The sequence below is a fragment of the Stylophora pistillata genome, chromosome 1 (genome assembly GCF_964205215.1).
Source record: "Stylophora pistillata chromosome 1, jaStyPist1.2, whole genome shotgun sequence".
Lineage (NCBI taxonomy): Eukaryota > Metazoa > Cnidaria > Anthozoa > Scleractinia > Pocilloporidae > Stylophora > Stylophora pistillata.
Genome location: NC_142519.1, coordinates 57544581 through 57570967, shown reverse-complemented (window position 1 = coordinate 57570967; position 26387 = coordinate 57544581). Strand labels below are relative to the sequence as shown.

General features: G+C 38.7%; 3 protein-coding genes across 5 annotated transcripts; all 3 read left to right on the top strand.

Moving 5' to 3' along the window:
- The first annotated feature begins 1811 nt into the window (after positions 1–1811).
- Positions 1812–14631, top strand: LOC148743285 (uncharacterized). Its single transcript, XM_088725527.1, has 13 exons — positions 1812–2171; positions 2256–2283; positions 3978–4156; positions 4736–4867; positions 5541–5682; positions 6044–6167; positions 7876–8095; positions 8606–8747; positions 9344–9970; positions 10691–11329; positions 12011–12256; positions 12700–13077; positions 13747–14631. The coding sequence occupies exons 1-13, from the start codon at positions 2124–2126 to the stop codon at positions 14031–14033; spliced, it is 3192 nt and encodes a 1063-aa protein (XP_088581653.1). The 5' UTR covers positions 1812–2123; the 3' UTR covers positions 14034–14631.
- Positions 14632–15129: 498 nt separating this feature from the next.
- On the top strand, positions 15130–18027 carry LOC148743284 (uncharacterized). Its single transcript, XM_088750650.1, has 4 exons — positions 15130–15233; positions 15345–15372; positions 16034–16212; positions 17896–18027. The coding sequence occupies exons 1-4, from the start codon at positions 15186–15188 to the stop codon at positions 18025–18027; spliced, it is 387 nt and encodes a 128-aa protein (XP_088606776.1). The 5' UTR covers positions 15130–15185.
- On the top strand, positions 17900–26316 carry LOC148743283 (uncharacterized). Of its 3 annotated transcripts, none has more exons than XM_088725507.1 (7): positions 18502–18686; positions 19198–19339; positions 19874–20503; positions 20935–21567; positions 21767–22012; positions 22518–22898; positions 25512–26316. In XM_088725507.1, exons 1-7 carry the CDS (start codon positions 18639–18641, stop codon positions 25802–25804), a joined length of 2373 nt encoding a protein of 790 aa, XP_088581633.1. In that variant the 5' UTR covers positions 18502–18638; the 3' UTR covers positions 25805–26316. The 3 variants fall into 3 exon arrangements, with proteins under 3 accessions (XP_088581632.1, XP_088581633.1, XP_088581630.1); XM_088725504.1 differs by having other exon boundaries at positions 18550–18948; XM_088725506.1 differs by lacking the exon at positions 25512–26316 and having other exon boundaries at positions 17900–18686; positions 22518–23652.
- Positions 26317–26387: the final 71 nt, after the last annotated feature.

Sequence of the window (26387 nt, the reverse complement as noted above, 5' to 3'; positions counted from 1 at the left end):
TTCTTGCAACAATGCCATAAGTTCTGGAGCAGAGGGGGCTCGGGAATTAAACTTCACAGATCAACAGGATTTGTCACTAGGCACTATTTTGTTAAGTGTGCTAAGGACGTTGTCTAGGATTGTTGGTAATAACAATATTAATATGTGGGTCTAGAGAGATAACCGAGCCCTAGCCCTAACACCTTCGCCGATAAATCCCGCCAAAAAGTCCTAACTCGAAAGTCTTAACTCGAAAATCCAACTCGAAATCCCAACTCGGTAAATGGGCAACCTCCGTCTCGCATATTTTACGCTACTCTAACTTTAGATGCAGATATCTAGACAACCAATCAGAATATCGGAAAAGCCCATCAAAATCACGTTGACTGATGCGTTGAATAAGACTGTGCAGCCATTTTGCTCGTGTTGCAGGATCCGATACCCATTAAATTCAATAGAAGGCCACCCGGTCGTTTCACGCCTTTTCGGCTCCTGACACTCCCTAAATAAAAATATAACCTAAATTATAGTTTTATCATGAACTGCATTTAATAAGCTTTCTTTTGATGTATAGTTTGTTAGGGTTTTCTGGAAACTAGCGCGCGTACGAGTCGACATCCCAACCACATCCCAAGGAAAGGTAACTTTCCTTGGGATGTGGGATTCGTATAACAATACTTAGCATTCATAGGATTATACGAAAGAGTGTCTCTCGACTTAAGTGAGCCGCAGATCAGGCATCATTAATAAGTATTTTGTACTCATGAAATATTATAAGCCCAACAGATATATATATATATAGATATAAGTCCTCCTCATTTTCATTCTTACATCGATAAAGAAGTTATATCCTATCTGTGGGTACGTTAAATATGATGTCTTTCTCTACAGCTTTGAACGAAGTTTTTTTATTAGTGTTAATTAAAGTTCATATTCCTTTGCTAGGCAATTTTGTGGTTTAAACTTGCGTAAAAACTTGCGGCATACAAAATCCTCTCCGTCGGTCAATTTTCAAAATTCTTGTGATTGAATAGTGATACTTTCACAGTTTTTACTGGTTCATTTTCGTATTTACATTTGCTAATTTGTCGGCTCAATGTCAGTAATACAAAAGTTCAATTCTGAAGAACTTCTTGCATCGGACTTGATAAAAAAAGTTGTAGTTGGGGCTAGCTCTCATATCAAAACTACACTAGATTTGTGAAATTGCCTGGCGTGGTCTTGAACAATTTCATTTTGGATGGTGAAGAACAGTGAAAAATATGCAAAGTATCTTGCAATGTATGCCGGGGAAGCAACCCCTCCCCTGCTGAGAAAGTTCTTTGTATTGCTGACCTTCGAACAGAACCAAAAGGTTGGAAAATTTCATTATGAATAAAATTTTGAATAATAATTATATTATTGATTATGAATAAGTATCTTGCAATGTGTGCCGGGGAAACAACCCCTCCCCTGCTGAGAAAGTTCTTTGTATTGCTAACCTTCGAACAGAACCAAAACGTTGGAAAATTTCATTATGAATAATTGGCTGTGTTTCTGTAAAGGATAACTTATAAGATTACTGATAACCTTCTTTTATCAGTGTGTTCAGAGTTTTATTTTCCTTTCTTAACATTAAACTCAACGACTTTTTTAAACGCACAGAAAATGCAAATCAACAGATTGCTTTACTGAATGAACTTTCCAGAGAGGATAGATCCCAAACACGGCGAAAGGAAGTCAAATTTTTACAAGCAATCTATCCTGCTGTGTGCGTGCTGCTGTTCGGTTTTGACACCATACTAATTGTCTTAAAACTAATAAATGCTTAAGTTTCAGTTTTAGTGTGCACGCTAGAGATCATCACACAAACCTCCAATCATATGATAATTCTTAAAAAGTCAGGTTCGAGGAGACAACTCGACGAAAGCCGCCTTGTGTAAAACTGTCTAATATTGCTTTTTCGTTGCTATGATTTAAATGATAGTGATACATAATGCATACGTTTTGACTAAAACCGAAACAAATCATTTGGCTTGAAGACCGCTTTTATAAAGCGCATTGTCCAACGTTATGATAAATAATTTATCCAGATATAGAGACTCGGAAAAGATCTTAATCCCGAAGGACGCCATTTGTTCTGGCGTTCAAACCGTCTCACGAGAATGAAAGAAAATGTTTTTGTGTACATTTTGCTGTTCTGGATCCAAAAGGTTTGTAACCATGCATAGTTATTTCTCTTGCTTTTAAATGATTTCATATTTAGTCAATAACTATACCTTGTTTGTCTCCTTAAGGAACATTTCGGAGTTTGGTTCGTTCAAGGTGAGTTTGCGTTTTCATTTTCTTTTACAACTTTATCATGTTATTCAGGGTCAAATTGGAAACAGCATTGCATGAAATACAATGTACGATCGTTTTTCAGACAGAATAACCACAGCAACGATAAAATGTTGACCATGGTGGAAATGGGATACAAATTAAACAAATTCATCAATGAACTGCGCTCTAGATTAATCAAAGAAATTTTGGTATCGAATCACGATTAACGATCTGATGCCAAAGTATCAAGGCAAGGTTTCTCCAAATTTAGACGAACCAGATTTCACTGCGTAAAACAACTCTAGGGGGCACAAAACTCCCATCGGGACACTTCAGGGGCATTTAATATTCCTAGTTTAATCAAAACAATTTGTATGAACTGCGCTCATCGTTTCCCTTGAACAAACGCTAAAAATTATTTTGCCTCCACTTCTCAACCGGGCACACAAAGTGTTGATATCTGGGCGCGTAAGCCGGTCAAGCCACCTCACCGTTGATTTAACACCAAATTGATATGCTCACAAAATTCTTTTACGATTGAAGGAAATGAAATGCACCAAAGCGGGACACGAAAACTCATGAAAACCATCAGGTGGAAAAAACGGGGAACGTGTACCCCCTACCATGTAGACATTTATAGATTATGATAGCATAATTTTTGGCATAATTCGAGCAAACTGGCATAATTTCTGCCAAGTAGCAATGCTAGCATAATTTGCGCATTTTGATAATTATCAGATCGTTTTTGATGCCATTATTTGATAATTTTTTGTCTCTAGTACCAAGCACTTGGTGACCTTAATCGATATTTAAAGTTTTAGTTAAACTAGTAGCAGTTGTAGTTCACTGTGAAGCACTGAGCCCGGGTCTAACCTGAACCACATGTTTATTTGAAATTCATTGTGGATGTGTTGCGTTTCTTTCCTGTAGACGAACGGCTTCTAGTTTAAAAATATATATTTTGGACTTATTTGCATTTTTTCAAAGAGCATAATTTTAAAAAACGGTGGCATAATTTGGAAAAAAGAGCATGATATTAGCATAATTTGGCCAAAAAAAAGCAATGCTACTAGCATAATATGCCACTTTTACTAGCATAATCTATAAATGCCTACTACCATGGCAGTGGAGTCACCCTCGGGGTTTAAGAATTTTCTATGAATGACATGTTATACACAGTTACTGAAAAATATGCGAGTACAGTTCTAAGAAAAATCTAATGAGAACGTACAAAATTTCAGGAAAAAATAAAGGAATAAATAAATAAATAAGTGAATATGTAGATTTAAACGAAGTCTAACAACTTAACACGGCAAAGGCTGCCCGTAGAATGCCTCGCCTAACGAACGACCTTAAATTACAAACCACGAATAATAACTCTCCGCGTTCCGCGCTCCTCGCATCCGCCGCCACTCCTTTGATACGTGCCGGCAAAATATTAATTTATGCTAATTAGAATTATTACAAATTACATTTTACACGAAGTTATTCCAAGTGTACAGCATGGTAACTTCTGTTCAGAAACTTCTGGACACCCACTTGATGGCAGAAGAACCATTAAGTGGTTAATCCTACTGTGGTCGGCTTTGTAAATGAGCGTAGTTAAAAATTCCTAAATCACTTGATTAGTTCGCAGTGTTTTATAATGGCTCAGCATGTTTTTATGGGATTCATTATTGTGCGCCTCTTATTTTCAGGAAGTTGTGATTCACCTCTGGGACTTGGAGACCATTCTATTCCTGGTTTATACATGTCAGCATCTTCCCAGTATACCGCATATTCTGGTTCAGAACATGCCAGACTTAACTTGGTCCGGACCGCTTCTCACGCAGGCGCATGGTGCGTCAAGTACCGCTCTCCAGGCGAATGGTTACAGGTAAAATGTACTTTGTTTACAAGTTTTATGATGAATTTACCTTGATGAGCTAAAGAGATATAATTAATTAAAATTAATTAATTAATTAATTATTAATTATTAATTAAATTATTATTAATTGGCTCGTTTAGTAATCTCGGTAAGATCTTGAACAATTTTAGGGTCCGCGATTCCTGTCCGTCATCTCAATCAGCCTCTTCTTCTACATTCCTATTCCACCTCCTTTAAGTCTTCTCTTCTCTTCTTCTTTCTACGTCTCCTCTTTATGTTATCCTCTTCCCCGTAGCCCTTTTTAATAGCCTATTTTACAGTTGCATGATTGGTTGCCAAGCCTTTGAACTGGAGTGAGGCTAAGGGTGACCTTGTTATAGTACAAACGTTGCTGCTTTTTAAATGTAAATTACTCTTTTAATGCTAACTAGATACTGGTCTCTATCACAATAAGGTCACCTTCAGCCTCACTCCAAATCAAAGGCTTGGCAACTAAGTATACAACCGTAACATGGCCCATTTCTTGAACAGACGGACCTTTTCATCTAACACTTTTTTAATCCAAAATTTCCGTAATTTCATCAACAGGTTAATTTAAGAAGGATAATGAAGATTACAGCGATTGCTACACAAGGGAGAGAAGACTATTCTCAGTGGGTTAAATCATACAAAATCTGTTATGGACAATCTCTGAGCGGCTTTTGTGAACCACTTGATCAGGTTATGTCTTTGAGGTTAAATGTCGGAAAAAGCTTGAGAGCTAAGTAATGAATATTAAAATTAAAATTGCAAATTAGTAAGAGTGAGTTCTAGTGTATTATCCTTAGAATGGCATAAATTGAATAAAATCTCGCATTTTGATTGGTCAACGAAGCGAGGTATTTAGCAGGAAATTGCGCGTTGAAAACGAGGCTAAGTGATATTGTTTCGCGTCTCTTGTTTCGCGCTCAGGATATAAACGAATAATGTTATTGGTGTTTTCTTTTTTCTTATTTTCATTTAATTATGCGATTCAAGGAAAATTCGTGCGATATCAGTTTTCGTGTGCAATTTAACACGGAATTCCCTCGTTAGGTAATTAATTTTCCTGATGTAATCAGTCATGATACGTTCAGGCATATAAGACTGAAAATCAAACATACAAAAAAGCACTGAGATTGCGTAAACAAACAATCATCAGGGTAGTTTAAATGAACGTAACGGGTCGTTCTTTACTTTTTAAAATTAATGTCTTATAAAAAGCTGTCCGAATTTTCTCATGTTTAGGCATTTTTTTTATGATACCCCCTCAATTGGCATTTTCATGGGTACTACGTGGAAAGTTATAATTTTAGTACTAAGGTTACATAGGCCTAAATTAGAATGTGTCTGTTGGTTGGTTGATCCATGATAGGAATTTGTTGGAAATGTTGACAGAGAAACAGTGGTTACCCATCAGTTTACCACACCCCTCTATGCTCGCTTTGTGAGGCTTATTCCTGTAACATGGTATGAACACGCTTGCTTAAGACTCGAGCTTTACGGCTGCAAGGAAGGTAAGCAAGCGATACAGTTTCTTCCTTTCAAAGCTGCTTCATAACCACGGACCTAAAGCAATGTGAACGTTGACAACTGTGAAAACGTCATTCAGCACAAATGAAAAAACAAATTCTTCTGAAGTTAACCTGCAGAGACGATCAAAACTTGTTTTTATATCAAACGCTTTTCCAATTCCACTGCGAAGCCTTTGTTTCGATAAAATCTCCTCACTGTCACATGGACATTATCTTTTGATCTCTAGAAATTATTGTTAACAACATTTAAGTTATTTGAAGTAACTTTATCAACTGAGTCAAAATAAGATCTTGAGTATCTAATTTTGATGTGATACTTATGGCTATATTATCTCGACAATAGGTTTCACTCCACTCTCAGGCCCTGTGTGTATGGAAAGTCTTGGAATGGAAACCAGAAAAATCCCTGATTCTGACATCACGGCATCATCAGTTTATGATTATCGATGCGCGCCCCACTATGCAAGGTTTGAAGAGTTTCGATAAAATAACTGATACATGTATCTTATTAACCAAGCGCGAGGACCTTACTGGGAGAATATCGGCCCGAGGTCTTGACAGTACGGACCGAGTGCAGCGAGGTCCGTACAAAAAAGACCGAGGGCCGATATTCTTCCAGTACGGTCCGGAGCAAGCTTGGTTAATAAGAGATTTATTATACGACTGAAGTTTAAAGGGACACAAGTGCGGTATCATTCGGGACCATTCGGGACAGTGCCCGGTCCAATACTGAGAGAATATTGACCGCAATAGAGCATTTTGATTGGTTGATTCTAGTTATTGGCCCTCTGACTGCCCGAGTCGTGTAATGAAGTCTAGTATGCCCTGACTGGATCAGTAGTATGTCAGATAGTGCTATGCAACGGGATCTGGTGTGATGTGCAAAATAAAACATGAGAGCATAAAGAAGGAAAGATATAGACGTCTGCACTAGGATTTCCTGCTCAGGGTCTGAACCAGAAACCTCCCTCTCCTTTCTCTTTAAATTACCATTATCATCTTATGGCCGGTTTTCACTGTCACACCATCATTTGATCAAAACCATTCAACAGATTGAGTCTAAAATCAAATAGATAAAGGAGATAAACATTCAAACAGTCTCGCAAAGATTCAGGTCTGTGCGATGTTTCGTGTGGGAGATATTCGAAGAAATGTTTTAACAAAAAGTTTTTAGGGCTTTGTACGGAGATGCCATGTTTATGTCTCTCTGAGGGGCACAAATATGGCGGCTGGAGGCCAACAAAACATGCTTCATCGAGTTTGGTTATAAATAGCCGGCAGTTATCTTCTGAGGGCTCATAAACATCTTTGTGAGTACTTTTATATTTTCATACAAGAACTGTTTAGATTGTGAATCTCGGCCGATAAGTAAGTCTTTTTTAACCTGCGTGACAGCATCCTCGGCAGCCACTGATTTTAACATCATGTCACGCAAAAGATTAGAAATTCAACCTTGCTTTATCACAAGACGAAAAACCTTAAATTTGTAGAAAAGATAAGTCTTCAGCTGCTCTAATAACTAACTAAACTAAAAAATCTCAAATAGATTGACAATTCCTTATCTATCAATTCTGATCACGTCACGTGAAAACCAAGATATTTAGATCACTCAAGTTTACGAAGATCCCACCAGGATCTGCGGATAACCAGTCACGTTTCACAAATTTATCTTATGTGGACAACCTGTGAGGTGATCATTCCTTTCTCACACGAGCATACTAGTAACACGTGAGTGGCACGTATCACGAAGTAACTTTTGCCGAAGTCAGCATAAGTTCATCCCTAGAGTTTCCTGAGTGCTCGTAAAAGGTATCAGGTTTCCCCCACAGCGTCCAACGGGGTAGATTTCGAATTTGAACCCGTTGGGTACCAAGAGGAGACTTGAAAAATTTTCTGTCGGATTTGGAGTTTTCACGTTTCTGCTTTGCGTAGAAAATGTACTAGTTCTAAAAAGCACGTTTAGACCCATTGCACTGCTTTGATAGTTTTGCTTCCTTGAAGATGTCTCAACCCAGTTTTCCTAATATCCTTACTAAGAGGCCAGATACCTCGAGTCTAAATTCAGCTTTAGAGGAATTAGCCTCCAAATAAGGCTCACAGTCACGTAACTACTACTAGTACTACTACTTACTAAGGCTCACAGTCTCTTGGGTTGATTTTCTCTTTCTCTTACAGGCTACACCGGCACGTTACGTCCAACAGCGTAGGAGGGTGGTGCGCAAAAGTTATTGATCCAAATCAATGGTTACAAGTGAAATTTGGTCAGCGGGTTGTAATCAGACGTGTGGCAACCCAAGGGAACCAAGGTCATAACCAGTGGGTGACGTCGTATTCCTTGCACTACAGCTCTGAGGGCTTGGTGTTCCATCACTATCAAACGAATACAAATCAAACGGTTGGTTTACTCGATTCTCTCTCAAAATTAGTTTTTGGTGGTTTGCCATTTTTCTGAGAGTGTGTCTGAACCGGCTATGCCTGATGCAGTCAATATTTTTTGTCAAGATTTACACAAACTGACACTCGACTCCAGATCGGTACATGGATTTTTTCATCATTCTACATGACAGAATTACAAAGGCGTGGGTGAGCGATGTTACATCACCGCTATGAGTCATCAGCATTTCTTAGCCAACTCCTTTAAAGAAAGAGGCAATTCGTTTTGTCAAAGGTGTCAGCGAAAGACTAAATCTGTGTTCCCGCACGAGAAATCGAAACTTAGAACTTGAAACTTGAAATTTCCAAGGCCAGAGGTTTCCTTTCTGATGGGAGACTAGGATTTTTAATTTTTTGACGCCCGTTACCAGCCAGATACAATTAATTCTTACTTCAATCGAAGACTGAGCTCACTTTTGGCAACTTTCTCATCTTGTTGATCCGCATGTTTCTTAACCTCACCTCCAAATAGGTATTCAGTGGTAACACGGATGAGGGAACTGTGGTGAGCCATGTTTTGAACCCACCAATCACGGCCCGCTATATTCGACTTCATCCTGTCACGTGGCATAATCACATTTCTATTAGGGTGGACTTTTACGGGTGCTTTCCAGGTAAAGAGATACGATTAAACTTTTGTTATATAATCTACCTGCATTCTAGAATAATTTCTACAATCTGATTGGCTAATTTACTCGCTATCTATTCCATGACAGGAAGTAGAGTAATTAGTTGAACAGTGTATGGTTGTAAACAAAACGAAATAAAAACACGAGCCAGTCTTTTTGTTTGAACGAGCGGTAGATCTATATTGAAATGACTAGATCATTCGCCCTCATCAACAATCGAGCAATGTAATTATTGGGCTTATCATGATCCGTATCGTTAACTAGTAAGCAAATAGATGTCTGAGTCAACTGGAACCTGAGATAGGTGCCTATTTTACATTCGATTTTGGAAATGAGGCTAAGAAGTAACCGCTGAGGTGCTTTTCAAATAAAATTTTTTGCGCTCGATTTTTTGAACTGTTGCTCTAGAATTCCGCACCATCCAATTTTGTTCCTAAGGCAATGACGGCAGAAGAACAAAGCTAAGAGATGTCGATGGTAATTTGACAAACAAAGAAACAAATAATGCTGAATAAACTTGGAATTATTTTAGTTATGATTCAATCTTTTATATTAAGCGCGTAATCTGTTTTTCTTTTAAGAGCCTCCAGTTCCACTTGCAGTGTACCCCCTAAACGACGAGTTTGGGACACGAGACCTTAGCTCCAGTCAAAATGAACCAGGAACTCCCCACGATTTACAGTTCACCCCAGGTCCCTTTGGCCGTCCAAATGGATCGTACTGGTTCTCTGGTAATTCGTCGAGCTACGTCGAGTTTCCCAACGATGGAGGATTGGACATGCGATATTCCATGACACTTTTAGTGTGGGTATTCCCAGAAAATGTCGACGGTCCCATCGTTAATTACGGAACCGATAACTTTGGTGTACATCTGTGGATTGCCGACAAGGTATTTTTTACCAGATTGGTGGAGAGACTTGGCGTTTTTAAACCAGCGCAAACTACATCTTTAAAGCATCATGCGTGGAATTTTATCGGTTTTTCTTATGACTATGACACAGGCGTTCAGAAAGTTTGGATCGAGGGAAAAGTTTACGATATGGCAAATGTTGGTCACTTTGAACTGCGAACTCAAAATAATATAAGAATGGGAAAGAAGGATGAAGATGTGAGATTTTTTAAAGGGAGAATATCCTGCTTACAAGTGTACAACAAAGCTTTGACGGAAAGAGAAGTACAAGCTGTTAGGGGGCTCTGTTTCAGAAAAGGTTGGTCTTTTTTCAACCACCTTTTGCCGACCTAAACACGGTTCCTAAAATTTAATGTAAAAATATTGCATTTGTATTGAAGTAGATAGTACAAACAGACGATCGAGCGAAGGCATTGAGTTTCCTATGTGATCCAAATTATATTATTGTAATATCTAGACCTTTCTATATTTCAGGAATAACCAGAGGGTTGTCAATGGCCAAGACTGAGCCGCAAATTCGAAAATTTAACGGACTTCGAATTAATTAATCTTGAACAAAAGTTCCAATCAACATGCGAGATGCATATTCCATCTTTCTTGAAAGACTAGAAACCTTGAGACTTATAGTTTGAAAAGGACTTCTTTATAACTATGAGCATTAATCACAGCTTTATTATCTCTTGTTTGTAATAAAAAGTGTTTTCCTTCTAGTGGGAAAAACTCCTACACGTAATATAGCAGATTACACAAGAAAATCCAGTGGGAAATGCTCCGACACGTAGTGTAGTAAATTATACCAGAAACTCTTGAGAATAATTGGCATACAAAGAGGCCTTTCAAGCGTGAAGGGCAAGCTATTTCAGCTAGTCTTTTGAACTGATAATTTTCGTCTGATGACGGTATGTTTCATTTTTCAGCCTTAGGGTGAAATATTTTTAAACTTAGGTCTTTTAAGGAATTAAAAACTAAATGCTAACGACATAAACCGCGAGACCAATCTTGTCCTTGCTTTTTTCAGTTCCATTGGAACCCGTAGCCTTTTTCCCGCTGAATGGACATTACGAGACAGCAGATATAAGTCACAGCCACAACCCCCCAGGGGAAGCGTCGAATGTTGAATTAGCCCCAGGGCCTGATGGTTGTGAAGGAGGATCCTATCAGTTCAGGGGAATGGAAACAAGCTTTATCACGTTAACAAATACTGGAGGACTCGACACAAGGTATTCATTCACGTTTTTGGTGTGGATCTATCACGAAAAGACGAAAGGTCCTATCTTCTATTATTTTGCATCTGGCTATTTTGGAGTTCAATGCGTGGTCACTGAACGCGGCTCTTTCTTCGTGAGCCTGCGGGAATCCCCATCAGAAACGTTGAAAGTTCTCACCGGGTCCGCACTTGAACAAAAAACGTGGCATTTCATTGGCTCGTCTTACGATTACTTCAGTGGAGAGTTCATCCTTTGGGTAAATGGGAGCGTTCATAAAAAAACTGTTATTGACTCACCTGTTGAGCTGGCAACACAAGCGAATGTTACCATGGGAGGGATGCCTGGGGAAGCTGGCCGATTCAAAGGCAGAGTTTCATGTTTCCAGCTTTACGACCGAGCACTGACCGAAAGCGAGATTGAAGATGCCAAACAATTATGTTCCACTACAGGTAATGTTTAATTTAGCTTTGGCTTAGTCTACTAACGCGCATTACAGGTGTGTTTTCTTAATAAGGTGCACTGCAATATGACTATTATATTAGGAACATAGGTCCTCAGCTCAAGCTCTAACAATTGATGATTCCGCTTCTACCAGGCTTTCCAAAAATTTCCTCACCGGCACGAAGTTGATATTTAAAGCAATGAAAATCTCGGTCATTCTTTAAGATGGGAAAAATCTTGTAGGAACCCAATGTTCACTACTAGAAGGCGGCTTGGAAGGTAAACCTGAGATGCGTTGAACTGCAAACTTCTTTTATTACACGAACAACGATTCACTGAAATTGAAGATATAAGTCCGCTAAACAAAGCGAAGTAACAACCGAATGACAAATAAAAGGAAAGCTAAATATAAACCGATCGATACTTACAAGTTTTTTCGTGCCTTGTGCCGCTAATACAAAAGGAAATCTCGTGCAACAATCATAGCAAAAGCTAAAACTTCGAAAGATAGACCATGTGCTCTCATATCGCGACTGCAAAACATGTTCTAGTGGTACACGTCATAAATGACTCACTGAAACGTCTCGGTCATTACAAATCTTTTTCTTTAAATTCCAACACGTTATTTCCCAATACAATTCTTATTACTTTTATTCATTTCGACATTACTTTCTTTAAATTTCTCTCAGGACGATCAGATGCCAAACAAAGTGTTTACATAGATGAGGCGATGGAAATAGACTGCGGGACTTTGAGAGGGAAAACTGCGCGCTGGAGCAAAGATGGCACTGTAATTCAAGAGAGCGGCGCTGGATATGGCACGAGCCTGCTTATCGGCTCCGTTCAGCCATCTGATGAAGGAACATACACTTGTGAAATAATCAACGAGGCAGGGGATATCCAAGCGTCCTACAACGTCACTTTGACAGTGGAGGGCAAGTCTTTTACTATTTAATACACTACGATACGTGAAACTGAAAATGTCGGAAATGGAGTGAGGAACTGTAAGATTTTTTCGTAAATGATCAAAATAGGCCTTACCATTTTAGATTAGCTAAATTAAAGATTTATCAAGAGTGGGCATCCACCCATCAGTAAAGGCTGATGAAGTAAAGGCTGATAAAGTAAAGGCTGATAAAGTAAAGGTTGATAAAGTAAAGGATCAGTAAAGGCTGATCCATCAGTAAAGTTGGCCAAATAATGACATGTGGGGCTCATGCGAAGCGTTCTCTGACTTAACGCTAGAGTATTGTTGTGATAAGCAGGTGAAGCAAAAACAGGAGGATATGAAAAATCTTAAGCTCGGTGCTTCGGTTACAATGAAAATGTTCATTAAGTAATTTGTATCTTAACGGGCTGCATTTTAAATTGATCTTAGATCCAAGTTCCCTTTGCTACGATTTAAAAGCTGAATCGGGAAGCGTATGGAAATCCTGGAGTGTTTGGCCTCCTTTAAATAACAGCCATGCATATTACGAGGGGAAATGGTTCCGGGCAGACAAAGGAGCAGCCATGACAAGTTCATGTATCACGGAAGAAACATGCGGTGTCAAAGCTCCTGGCTGGTTGAACGGTCAAAATCCATCAAGAGAGATGGGGATTATTCATAGTCAAGTCTGTATAAATTTTCGAAACGACTGCTGTTATCATTCACTGCCTGTTCAAATAAAGAAATGTTCGGACTTCTTTGCTTACAAGTTGCGGGAAGTCCATCCGATGATACCTGGACAATATTGTTTCACAACAAACAATTTAGGTTTGTAAAATAAACTCCTTTTTCTTTTTAAAGGAATAGTAACGATTATTCCCAAGAAATAGCCTCATGTAATTCCTGGTAAAAAGTTTCATGGAACTGCTCAGGGTAATGCACAAAACGACTCAGACGAATTCCTGGGGGCATCATGGAATTTCTTGGTATATTTCCATAAAATTCCATGGAAATTTAAGGAGTGAGGACCACTTCAATTAATTTCATGTAAGAACGTGAGCGTTCTCTTGAATCAAGTAGATGGATAAAGCTTTATTCAGATAGACACTGTTGTTTTCGGAAATTCATGGTACTCCATTGAGGTCTATTAAAATTGCGAAGTGAGCTCCATTTCTTTTAAAAGGGACATGAGGATCCAAGTGTGATTAAAACGTCAACGGTTTGCGCGAAAGTTACCTCATTAAGACGGACCTCTGTTGCACAGGAACGGTCAGGCTATCCAGCGCGTTCACCTAGATGTAAATAGCTGATATACCCTTTTTATATTAAATATTTTAGATATATAATCACAATTAATTATTAGTAATCGGTGAGTTTGTCAGTTACCGGCTTAGCACAGTACTTCGGACTGTCAGATCTAGAGATACGCCAAACTGCGTTGGGTGTCAGTTAAAAATTATCACCATTTGCATTTGCATTTTTTCCCTTATCTTTCAGATTTTGCCGACCGAATCAACAACGTCATGTTTACTTCTTCTGGGGCAGACCGTTTGTTGAAAGGTCACAAGATCACCACTGTGGAGTCAGTGGGCAGCTCTTTACAGTGCATGAGGGACTGCAGAAACGCCGTGAACGGTCATTGTAAGTCCTTCAACTACGGGAAGCTAACAAGAGAATGTCAGCTGAATAACGGGACAGCACAGCAAGAAAGAGATGACATGATGGTGAAAGTTGGATACAACCACTACGATATCGCTATAACTGACATGATAATATTGCCATAAAGATGTAATAAAACCGCCTTGGTTCGTGCAAGTTTGAGCTTGAAGTTTTTTCAAAGATACCCGACCATATGTCAAAAGCCGTTCTGAATACAAACTCGTTTTCACATCAGAAAGATCCTTTAGATAATGTTGGACTCCCTATATAACATACTTAACGACTGCACATAGCTACGTTTTATAACATCAGGTTATAAGTATTCGTCTTCCGAAAGGAACATGGCGTCTATATCGCAAAAGAAGTTGCGCACATTGGTGCATTACTGAATAAAAAAGCGCGTGTAGAATAGAGATTCTGGTCTCAACTAAACACTTTATCTGTGTTGGGGAAGAATTCATTTCAAGATGAACCTATAATAAATCAGCACAGTTTGAATCTGTACAAGTAGTCCTTAAGTTTATACTGAAAGACGAGAGAGAATTTGGGTTACAATATGATAGCATTGATGAAAGATTGTGGTTTCTTCTTCTGACCAGGAAATTTTTTTTCATTTCGTAAAATTCCATAATGTTCAATGAATTATATTATCCAAGAAATAAAATGTCTGCTGACCCATCTAAACTTAGATTTCCTGTCTCAAATAAAAGATCTTTAAACTTAGATTTCCTGTCTCAAATAAAAGATCTTTAAAAGAGTCTGTGCCAATTTTCCTATCTTGTTTCTTAATTAATTAATTTATAATTATTATCATTTTTATTATTATTATTACTATTATTATTATTATTTAAATTTCTTCATTCTTTTTTTGAGGGGGGTGGGGGGTGATTAACAACAAAGAACCGACTTGGAGAGAAAGCCTAACCTAGACCTTTGTTTTGAGGCCGTCGTGGAAAATGAATTGTTTGATCAGCGGCCAGTATGAGGATGAAACTTTTAGGAATTCGATTTGTCTCAGTTCATTTCATAGCCATGTTAAACCCACCATGAATAATTTATGAAGCCTCTCCAGGAGCCATTAAACGAGTTCGTTATCTTAAGCTGCGTGACGTACATTAGTTACAATATTTTTGGAAAAAAAATTATCAACAATTGTCGCCACCGAAAGTTGCGATTAGCTGGGTTCGATGCATAATTGAAGTGTTTTTTTAAAGTAAAGAAAGAGAAGTTTTGTACTAGATGATGCGGCTGCTGGATCCATCAATCCCTTTGGGAGAATGAAACAAAGTTCCTTGATACGTATCATTGTCTTCTCTTTTCTGAGGGTTTGTAACAACGTACCGTTTTCGCAGTTTCGACATGTGGTTTGGTTAAGTAGTTGAACCGTTCATTGAAATTTACGGAATTTTTTGTTTTGGTAATCTTGGTAAATTTAGGAATATTCCGCCGTTTGGGGTGCACAAGGTGAGTTTAAGATAATTCGACACAACAGTTATATTACAAGTTTTATACATTAGCCATGAACGAGATATCATTCGAGGAAATACATAGTTTAGTAGTTTAGAATTTTCAGGAAAAGGTAAATTCGACGGAATCATGCAAACAGCAAGAGGTGGAACACCGTGTCAAGAAATGATTATATTGTGGGAAACCAGGACTAATGCTCATCAGTGAGAAATTCGCTGTATTATGTAAGCAAAATAACACTGTTAGATATCTCAATTATTGGCGCTTTCCTTAATTTAGTTAGCTTTGGTATCATTTTGTTCAAGTGTTACAACTTATGGCATCAATAGCATACAAACACCTCTTAGGCATTACCATCAACTATAATGGATTTATGGTTTATATTATCAAGTACTCAGTGAGATACCTAGCCGTGCTTTTGATTGAATACATCCTCTGAGATATTTTCCGATTTGCTAACAGTACTCTGTTTATGTTAGGTCACTAATTCTTTCAACTTATATTATCTTAGTGAACTGTAATATTGCGTGGTTTCTTGCGTGAAGGATGTTATTTACTAACGCGTCACTGAAAACCACTCCGATTTTCATGACGTGGTCCTTCTAGAGAGCTCATTATGACTGAATTATTTATGATATTCGCGTTGGCGTATTTTTAGGGCGATGCAATTTACCTTTGGGACTAGAGGACAAATCCATTCCAGATACTGACTTAACAGCGTCTTCAGCACATAATATTTACCATGGGCCTAAGCGCGCCCGGCTGAACACTGTTGAGAGTGGTTCATATAAGGGAGCATGGAATTCCCTTTACCGTTATCGAGGAGAATGGATACAGGTGAACAAATTCGAAATGTATTGTAGCTTTTCAATAATATTTTATCACATCAAATTGCCTAAAGCTTCTAATGCCGTTGGGGAAGACAAATCTCAGTGGAGTTCTAGACCCTAGTTCTTTCGGCAGGTTCTAAACTAACTTTGCATCAAAGATATATAATAAAATGTCTCCCTAGTTAGAACTTACCTTTAGGTACCTTGTGTTGCATTTAAGATCTACAAAACTAAATACAGCACATACAAGAGATCAGCTACATTGGTCTCTTATTATAAAAAAGCTGAAAATAAGCTTTTTTACCAAAGCGGGCGAGTATAAAATTTCTTCACTCACTCTTGAATGAGCCTACGCCCTTAAGACCGTTGTAAATTTGTTTTGTTCGTTCTAGCACTGATACCTTTGGATAATCCTCGGTTACTTCAGGAGCAACCTGTTTCTGAACTTTGCTCTCTATCTCGTGATTATGATAGCATTCTTCTACTTAAAGTGCCATCTTTATGTGCTTAAGGTTTCTTAAATTTAACCCTCAAATACTTAAGATAGGCAATTCTCATTACGATATGATGCAATAACACCAACAAATAAACTTGAGAACAGTTACCAAGATCACCTCAATCGCAACGCAAGGGAGACAGGATTCATATCAATGGGTCACCTCGTACAGGATATGTCATGGTCAAAAACTGGACGGATTTTGCGAACCTCTAAATCAGGTGGGATAATCAACGGGTTATGAAATCTCCTACTTCAATGCGACCGCAGGATCTTTCCTTTATTAAGCTGTACGGTTAATTTAAAGCAGACATATTGCCTTTCTACAAAGTTCTTTCACGTAGTTCTGCTAAAGGATGTAGACTCATAGCATGTATACCGAGTTATCTTAGTGAATCTGTTGTAAACTGTAGCTCTAATAGCTTACGTTACTGTAATAGTTATAAGGAGTTCTATGGCAACTTCTCTATTCTGATTTTCAGAAGCCATTCTTCCGCATTTTTATTTATGTAATTTGGGATTTGAAGTTTTTGGCAAGTTGCTGTTAATTTCATTGGTAGGACTTTGTTGAAACAATGATAGGTCCTCCCTGGTTACCCATCAGTTTACCAAGCCTCTCTACGCTAGTTTCGTGAGGATCATCGTTCAAGGGTGGTACAATCACCCATCTATAAGACTCGAACTTTATGGCTGTAGAGAAGGTGAATAAATGTTTTTTTAATTTTCTAGCTTATTCGGAGTATTCCTCCTTTCTCTTAAACGCGATGTTTATTCAATACAAGGTTACCCCAGGCTTTTTAACTTTTCCGGTTTTCATTTTTAAATTCACAGACTAATTCAACGAGATAATATCAGAGATTTTTAAAAAATTATTTATATACAAGAATATACTGTATACATTTCAGTCAAGTGCGATTGTCCGCTTGCGGCTTTTTGCACTAACAAAGCACAGGCACAAGAAGAACATCTTTATTCTGAAACGAAGGAAGATGAAATTCAATCTGTTACTTTCTTTGAATAGGAACCACCAACTCCTTCAAAACTGCTCAGCTGAACGGCAGATCGGGAGTAAAAAGGGAAGGTCTCTGGCTTGTTACTAATACACCCACGCCAGAGCTGCGGTTTTGAAATGCCTTTGTTTTGCTCACTCAGTTTTTACTATTAGTATTTTTCTTAATTTTGTTTTATAAACAGGTTTCGTCCCCCTTCCAGGCCCTGTTTGCATGGAAAGTCTCGGAATGGAAACCAGAAAAATTCCAGACTCCGATATTACAGCTTCTACCGAGTCAAATGTTTATTACGCTGCACGTCGAGCAAGGCTTGTAACGTTTCACTGTATCAAATGCATTACAATTTTAAAAATATTTCAATCTGTTGATGCCCGCAGAAGCAGAAGATTTGGCAACAGCTATATTCACATCTTTTAAGCGCATCGCGAATAACCCAAGACTGGGCAAGGCGCCTTAAACCAGGGCACGTCCTCCGCATTTCATTTCGGATCATTTCCTGTTTATAATATCTTGGGAAAATCTTGAGATGACCGAGACAAAAGTCATAAATTCGACCCTAGGAGACAGCTATACTTCCCCCCCTCCACCCATGCCTGAAGGAGCAGCCTCGTTCTGGTCCAAAACATACAAGCTAAACGTGAGGTAGTCCTTAAAAAAGAGACTTTCAGACTTAAAAGAAAGAAAAAGATTAGAAGATAGTACAATCGAAATAAGTAGGGTGGAGGGGTAGGTGAAATTCTGTTTATTAAACCTAGATTGGAAATGCGCCCTCAGTCTGGTATGAATGGAGGTTGGGTGTCGAGAACTACCAATCAGCTTCAATGGTTACAAGTGAAATTTGGTCAGCTAGTCGAGATCAGACGTATAGCCACCCAAGGAAGACATAGATTTAATCAATGGGTGAAAAGCTACAGCCTGAGATTTAGCATGGATGGTGTACTGTTCATTCAGTATGAAACGAATAAAAATCAAACGGTTTGATTCTTTCATTGTGATTTATCGCATGAACTCTACCTTGCTTAATTCAAGTTCTGCTATTTGATTTGTGCCTTCTACACTGCTTAAGGTTTATATCATCACTAATTTAACTAGGACAATTTAGTAGACGGTTTGAGTAAGCCACTCATCATTTTAAAAGGGAAAAATGGAGAAACCTGTTGGGGAAGAAGACAATTTTCCTCAGTTTGATTTAAGACTGTGCCGTTCAACATCTGCCGACCTTAAGAACATGCAAGAGGTAAACAGTGGTTCCTTTCTCTTTGAGGGATTTACCTGCTACAAGTTTTCACCAAAAAAGGGATGCGTAGTTGTGAAATATAGACTGCACGCCTTCATCGAGAGGGAAAAGTGTTGCCAAAAACATTGCTTTGCTTTAAGAAAACGATTTTGATAGGGTGTGTTGATCCTCCTTTGCAATAATGTGTGTTTTTATTTTGGCGGGATCTAAGTCATTATCAGTAATCCTTGCATCTTCCACATTTAACAGGTTTTTAGTGGCAATTCTGATCGATATACTGTTGTCAGCCACGTTTTAAACCCACCAATCACAGCTCGTTATATTCGTGCTCATCCAATGACGTGGTATAGCCGCATTGCAATGAGGGTGGACTTCTACGGATGCATCCCAGGTAAGGAATAGTTATGCCTTGGGTCCATCGCATCTCAGTCTACAAAAAGATGTTCTCAGAAGCTCATTATTGTTGTTGACATCTCCGCGCCAGAAATTAATTGAATAGATATAAAATGCTTAGCTGCAGTTACGTTTATTGTTAATATGCATCTCGGTAAGGTTGACTGGAATTGTGAATTGTAGACCTGTATGACAACATCCCCCATTGCACAGAAAACTAATGGCAGGACTTAGCTTGCAGAAAGACTTATACTGTGTCTGTTCACTGGGCAATCTATCGAACGCAGAGTTGTCGGATTCAGCAAAGGAAACATCTGTTTCAAAATTGAAGCTTTTTGGCAAGGTTACCTATTTTAATTTTTCTTATTCGTAGCCCTTCATAGTTATAATCGTAAAACCTTTCGGGCAGCCATTTCTAGCCTACAGATAATGAGATGATCTAATTCTAGAAACATGAATACGAAAGCTCAGCTCAGTTAAGTTCAGTCTCTATCTATATTTGTTACCGATAATTTCGTTGTCTTTTTTCTAGATGCTCCAGTTCCAGTTGCTGTGTACCCTTTGAACGGCGAGTTTGGCACGAGAGACTTAGGTCCCCATCAAAATTCACCGGGCATTTCCTATAATATACAACTTGCTCCAGGCCCCTTTGGGCAGCCAAGTGGCTCTATCCTGTTCTCTGGCACTCCCTTTAGCTATATAGAGTTTCCCAACAACGGAGGATTGGATGTAAGGTATTCCTTAACAATTCTATTCTGGGTGTTTCCAGAAAATGTCGACGGTCCCATGATCAGTTTCGGAACTGACCATTACAATGTTAATTTTTGGATTGCTAATGGTGGAACTTGGTCCAGATTAATGGCAAGACATGGAGGAGGTTCTGGAGTAGCACCACGAAATTCTCTCAACCACTATTCGTGGAATTATTTTGGATTTTCTCATGATTATGACACAGGCGTTCAGAAAGTTTGGAAGGATGGAAAAGTCTGTAACGCAGCAAGCGTTGGTCAGTTTGAGCTAAAAACTCAAGATGCTATTAGAATGGGAGTGAAGGATGGAGATGAAAGATTTCTTAAAGGAAGAATATCTTGCTTTCAAGTGTACGACAGGGTTTTGACTGAGAGAGAAGTACAAGCTGCAAGAGGACTCTGTTTTAAAAAAGGTTGGTGAACCCCGTGGAATGGCAGGCTGAAAACGTTACGCTATAAATTTCTCTGGTAATTGCCAGATGCAGGAAATCTCTTACTAGACCTAAAAACTTTTCATATCAATGTGAAAGGGATTATTTGCACTTTGACATTACAAATAAGTGCCCTTAACTTAAGATATTTCTAGTTATATATCGTTTCCGTTGGTAATATTAGAGATTCGACAATGTTTGCATCGCAGGATGCTTTTACACTCCCTTCTAGTGGATAAGTCCATCTGAATTTTTACTCATTTCTAAGAACAAATAATACTTATGCATCATACAATATATGGATTTTGCAAATTTGATTAAGTATCTTTTCTTCTATGGCGCATCTTGTCGAACATATTTACTTAAATACTTTAGTGCCTCATGGAATCTTTTTTTTACTAATTTTCTATTAGTTCCGTTGGGTCCCGTGGCCTTTTTCCCCTTGAATGGACAATACGAGACAACAGACATCAGTCACAATCACAATCCCCCATGGGAGGTCTCGAACGTTGAGTTAGCTCCAGGACCGGGAGGTAATATTGGAGGCTCGTATCAGTTCTGGGGAAACTTGACCAGCTTCATAAAATTCCCAAACCTTGGAGGACTGGACACGAGGTACTCGATGACTCTCTTGGCTTGGCTCTATCACGAACAGACGAGAGGTCCGATCTTCAACTACTTTTCACCTGGCTATTATGGAGTTCGTTTTATGGTCAGTGAGCAGGGCTATTTTTTCGTTGAGTTACGCACATCAGAGAACACAACACTGAAATCTCTCGTAGGATCAGTCGTTCAAGAGAAAACGTGGCATTTCGTTGGGTCTTCTTATAATTACGTCAACGGAGAGTTCACAATTTGGCTCAATGGAAGTGTCGATAACAGAGCCGTCGTTGACACACCTGTTGAGCTGGCAACCCAAGAGAGTGCCTTTATGGGTGCAGCATCAAATTCCCATTTCAAAGGAAGAATTTCATGTCTCCAGCTTTATGACAGAGTTTTAAGTGAGTTCGAGATACAAGATGCAAAACAATTGTGTTCTGCAACAGGTGGGAAAATTGTTCGCTATCTTTTACACTTATGTGGGTTTTCATCCTCTCTATGCATTTTGACCTCAGCGTAAAGAGTTTTATGTTGTGGACGAAATTGCCCTTCTCTTTTGGTGAAGATAACGATTCACTTTGCTAGGCATGTATCAGGTATAAAGACATCCACGGTTTAGTGCGTTTTATTCTTTTAATGCCTTAGGACGATCAAATCGTAATGAAACAGTCTACACGGGAGAAGCAGTAGAGTTAAAATGTGATGCGTTGAGCGGTAAAACTGTGCAATGGAGAAAAGGTGACGCTGTACTTCAATCAAGAACCGCTGGCTATGGAACTGGCTTGCTCATTGGCTATGTTGAGTATTCTGATGAGGGGATGTACACATGTGAAGTAATTAACAAAGCAGGACGAATCGATGCTTCTTATTATGTCACACTGAGGGTGGAAGGTCAGTATTTACTCACCGATGAATTTTTTACCTTATTTGCACTCAAACAAATAATATTTCGAAAAGGGACAGGAAATTAGCTAAAATGGACTATAGCATGTTGGGAAACTTTAGAGTAGATAACGAGCTAGTTACTTATTCTAACAAGAAGGAAACGCGGTGGTGTCGTTAAGGCGTAGCTTGGCGCTGGACTTCAAAGCAACGAATAACTACGATTTTTGTACTAAGTTGATGGCAATTACACTCCTTTGTCTAAGAGCAGTGATGAACATCGGTTAACTATTTACGTGAGACTTGTTATTCGTAGCGATGGAGTGGCATCCTGATCCAAGGGAAAGAACCCTTAGCCTCTTGATGACAACCACAGAATGCGGTAGGAAGCCGGTATTTAGCTCTACAAACTGCCAATACATACTTAACCTTTCCCCCTTTGGTTAGATAAACAATGATGAACACAGCTGTCGCGTTTTTTTTGTTTTTGTTTTCATGAAATAACATTTTTCAGATCCGAGTTTCCTTTGCTCTGAGTTCAAATGCCATAAGTCTGACAGCGCGTGGATGCCCTGGAATGTTTTGCCAACTTTAAATCACAGCCGCACATTTTACGAGGGAAAATGGTTCCGGGCAGACGAAGGTACAGCTATGACAAGCTCGTGCATCTCGGAAGAAACTTGTGGTGTGAAGGCTCCTGGCTGGTTGAACGGTCAACATCCGTCGCGTGAGACTGGGATCGTTCATCGTCAAACTTGTTTCAAATTTCTCAAAAACTGTTGTTATCATTCATTGCCTGTTCAAATAAAGAAATGTTCAAAATTTTTTGTTTACAAGCTACGGGAGGTTCACCCAATGATACCTGGACAATACTGCTTCACTTCAAGCAACCGAGGTAAAACTAAAACCTCCATTAGGATAAATTCAAGGGTAAAATCTAAGTAATTGAATTGAGAGAGAAGTATACTTTAGGAACCATCTAATTATTATCTCCGTCAGATAACAGTTTGAAGAAATTATGGTGCTGACTAAATTCTGCGATCATAAAGAGTGACCTAACTTTTCGAAATCGTATCGTTTCTGTGACATAGAGAACTCCTACTACTTTTTTCTTGTATCTCAGATCTTGGCGATATGTTTGAACAAGAGGCCATTTTCGATATATCAGAATTCAAACTTGGCTCCGAGGCTTAGGAAAAAAAAACTACATGAGTTCGAGGGATAAATCAATATTTTCTTTTGTTTTATTCCCCCAAGCCTCGAGCTAAGTTAGAACTCTAACATAACGAAAATAGTTTATAGTATTAGTAGCTAATGGAGTAAGAAAGATGACACATTTTATACCAGGTAGTGATATAAAGGAAGGCTGTTGTTAGTCTTGTAATCAACGTTGGACAACGAAATAATGTCCCCACGAGGAATGGAGCCTTAGATGTTCGCTTTCACGCTCCGTCACTCTACCACTGAGCCATAGAGACTTGGCACGGCCAATAACCAAGCAAAGGACGGGAGCTCAGAATTCGAAGAATTGAGGTTCGACATCTCGTAGGAACTCAGAATTTTTTCTTTGTCCAACGCTCGTGACAGGATATAAAATATCCTTCTTTCAAGCTGTTAGTTTACATTTAAAAAAAATATTCAAACTTTTACGTTACTCTTTGGAAACTTGTAAGACAATTCATAGCAGATACAATTCTCATTAATAGAGGAAAAAATTATCTTTTTTTCTGGAGTACATTTGTTCTTTAAAGGTAAACAACATTAAATAGTTAACAACTATTTACCAAAACGGAAGGTGGCGAGCGGTGAATATATACCGAGCCGCGAAGTGAGGAGGTAAATATATATCCACAACGAGTCACTGACACAGTAGGTTTAGTTTATAATAAAACAGTGAGATAATGAAGAAAAAAAAGATGATTATAACTCATTAATTCCCGCAATGATTACTAATAATATTCTCGTGCGCAAAACCCCTGCTACAAAAAAATTTCAGGCCTGTACGGGATTCGAATCCCGTACAGGCCTGAAATTTTTTTCAGGTCTGATTTTCACTATTGCTCAAATAGTGCTTCACTGCGAAGGATCGTTCACATATACATAACGAAAATAGTTTATAGTATTAGTAGCTAATGGAGTAAGAAAGATGACACATTTATAACCAGGTAGTGATATAAAGGAAGGCTGTTGTTAGTCTTGTAATCAACGTTGGACAACGAAATAATGTCCCCACGAGGAATGGAGCTTTAGATGTTCGCATTCACGCTCCGTCACTCTACCACTGAGCCATAGAGACTTGGCACGGCCAATAACCAAGCAAAGGACGGGAGCTCAGAATTCGAAGAATTGAGGTTCGAAATCTCGTAGGAACTCAGAATTTTTTCTTTGTCCAACGCTCGTGACAGGATATAAAATATCCTTCTTTCAAGCTGTTAGTTTACATTAAAAAAAAATATTCAAACTTTTACGTTACTCTTTGGAAACTTGTAAGACAATGCATAGCAGATACAATTCTCATTAATAGAGGAAAAAATTATCTTTTTTTCTGGAGTACATTTGTTCTTTAAAGGTAAACAACATTAAATAGTTAACAACTATTTACCAAAACGGAAGGTGGCGAGCGGTGAAAATATACCGAGCCGCGAAGTGGGGAGGTAAATATATATCCACAACGAGTCACTGACACTAAGGTGAATAGTAGGTTTAGTTTATAATAAAACAGTGAGATAATGAAGAAAAAAAAGATGATTATAACTCATTAATTCCCGCAATGATTACTAATAATATTCTCGTGCGCAAAACCCCTGCAAGTTGCTCGAAGGTGAATAGTAGAAGATATTCGGCGTTTGAGTGGCCAATCACAGAGGTGTTCAACGTCATCCACTGTTTTAGTTTATTATTATCCAACTATACCTAGACGAGTACAAATAACGCCATGGACGAGTACAAATATCACGCGGTATTTGTACTCGTCTATTGTAGAGTACCGGTTAAACAGGTTTTCTCGCATCGCGCAAGCGAAGAATTGGATTGTAGTTAGGAAAAGAAAACAAATGGTGGACAATTAGAATCATATTACCGATGACGAAGAGTCAGAATGGCTAGCAAATATAGATCCAAGTTCATCAGAGGAATCGAACGAAGAAAAACAGCTTGAGGACCAGAAAATTTCTTCATTTAATGAAGAAAATAGAAACAGCAACACAACAACGCGCCAATTGCGTTCCGCTTCGCATACTTCGCATATCCGCGAAATTTTCCCGCACTGAAATAACAGTTTGGCGTGTTGGATGATAAATAACTTATTAGACGTTTTGTTGTGTAGTATCGCTGAGTATTTTTACTCGTTATTTGTATTTTAACTCGCCCTACGGGCTCGTCAGAATACGGCACAACTCGTAAAAATACTCAGCGATACTACACAACAAAACGTCTAATAAGATATATATATTGTCACATTGTTTATCTCAGTCATGAGTCTTCATTGACTAATTTTGTTATCCTCCAGACTTTTTCGAAGGAGACGCTGTTTTAACTTCCCACAAAGCTGACTGGCTACTTACTGGTAGCGTGATGGCATCCGAGAAGTCGGTTGGGAGCTCATTACAATGCATGCAGAGTTGTGTAAACTCGACGAAAGGACATTGTAGATCATTCAACTACAACAGGTTCACTGATGAATGTCAACTGAACAATGCAACGGGGCATGCGCAAAAGTCAGGTGATCAGTGGAAGGTGAAAATGGGATACAGCTACTACTATAAAGCTGATCGACCAAGAGTTGTCATCGTCTTCCCTTAAACTCGAAACATCTCTTCAATATTAATTCAGGGATGATTAATACTGCAAAACTCGCTTTCAAATTTGACTTCTCTAGCTTTTAGAACTAATGCTCTCAGCACGTCATACAACATGGACGGATTTTATATGTACATTGTAGACGCATGTGCCACTGTAGACTGGTCACGTGATCGTCCATATCGCTCCGATAATTCCAAATAATGTTCAGGTGGTTAGAACCGTTTAATGGAAACCAGGTTGAGCAATCCCTGGCTTCCCGAACACTTGGGAAGACTACTATTGTCTAAAGGAAAACAAGTTTTAGTTGCTGTCCGTAGGAATCGTCCGTATGAACCGTGGGATACTCCCAGTAGTCTGAAAACCGCTGAGGCGAGCAATTGTGAGGGAGCCATTCCCAAGTTTCATGTTGGCTATATTTTCTGATTTTATCACTAGGACCTAAGTTTTGTCCTGACCAAAGGCACTCAAAGTCCACTTTAATGCAAATTTTTCATTCAAATACACTGATCGTAAGTCTGAACTGCAAGTGGAACATTCTTTATTTACAAGTGGGAGTAGGTTTATGAGTTCGAGACCGGTATAT

Excerpts from the sequence above, each read along its gene's own strand:
- LOC148743285 (XM_088725527.1), top strand. The coding sequence starts at position 2,124 with ATGAAAGAAAATGTTTTTGTGTACATTTTGCTGTTCTGGATCCAAAAG. Across the intron at positions 4,157-4,735 it reads CTCCAGGCGAATGGTTACAG|GTTAATTTAAGAAGGATAAT; the intron begins GTAAAATGTACT and ends TTTCATCAACAG. Across the intron at positions 9,971-10,690 it reads GGGGCTCTGTTTCAGAAAAG|TTCCATTGGAACCCGTAGCC; the intron begins GTTGGTCTTTTT and ends TGCTTTTTTCAG.
- LOC148743284 (XM_088750650.1), top strand. The coding sequence starts at position 15,186 with ATGAAACAAAGTTCCTTGATACGTATCATTGTCTTCTCTTTTCTGAGG. Across the intron at positions 15,234-15,344 it reads TTGTCTTCTCTTTTCTGAGG|GAATATTCCGCCGTTTGGGG; the intron begins GTTTGTAACAAC and ends TGGTAAATTTAG. Across the intron at positions 15,373-16,033 it reads CGCCGTTTGGGGTGCACAAG|GGCGATGCAATTTACCTTTG; the intron begins GTGAGTTTAAGA and ends GCGTATTTTTAG.
- LOC148743283 (XM_088725504.1), top strand. The coding sequence starts at position 18,856 with ATGGAGAAACCTGTTGGGGAAGAAGACAATTTTCCTCAGTTTGATTTA. Across the intron at positions 18,949-19,197 it reads ACCTTAAGAACATGCAAGAG|GTTTTTAGTGGCAATTCTGA; the intron begins GTAAACAGTGGT and ends CACATTTAACAG. Across the intron at positions 21,568-21,766 it reads ACAATTGTGTTCTGCAACAG|GACGATCAAATCGTAATGAA; the intron begins GTGGGAAAATTG and ends TTAATGCCTTAG.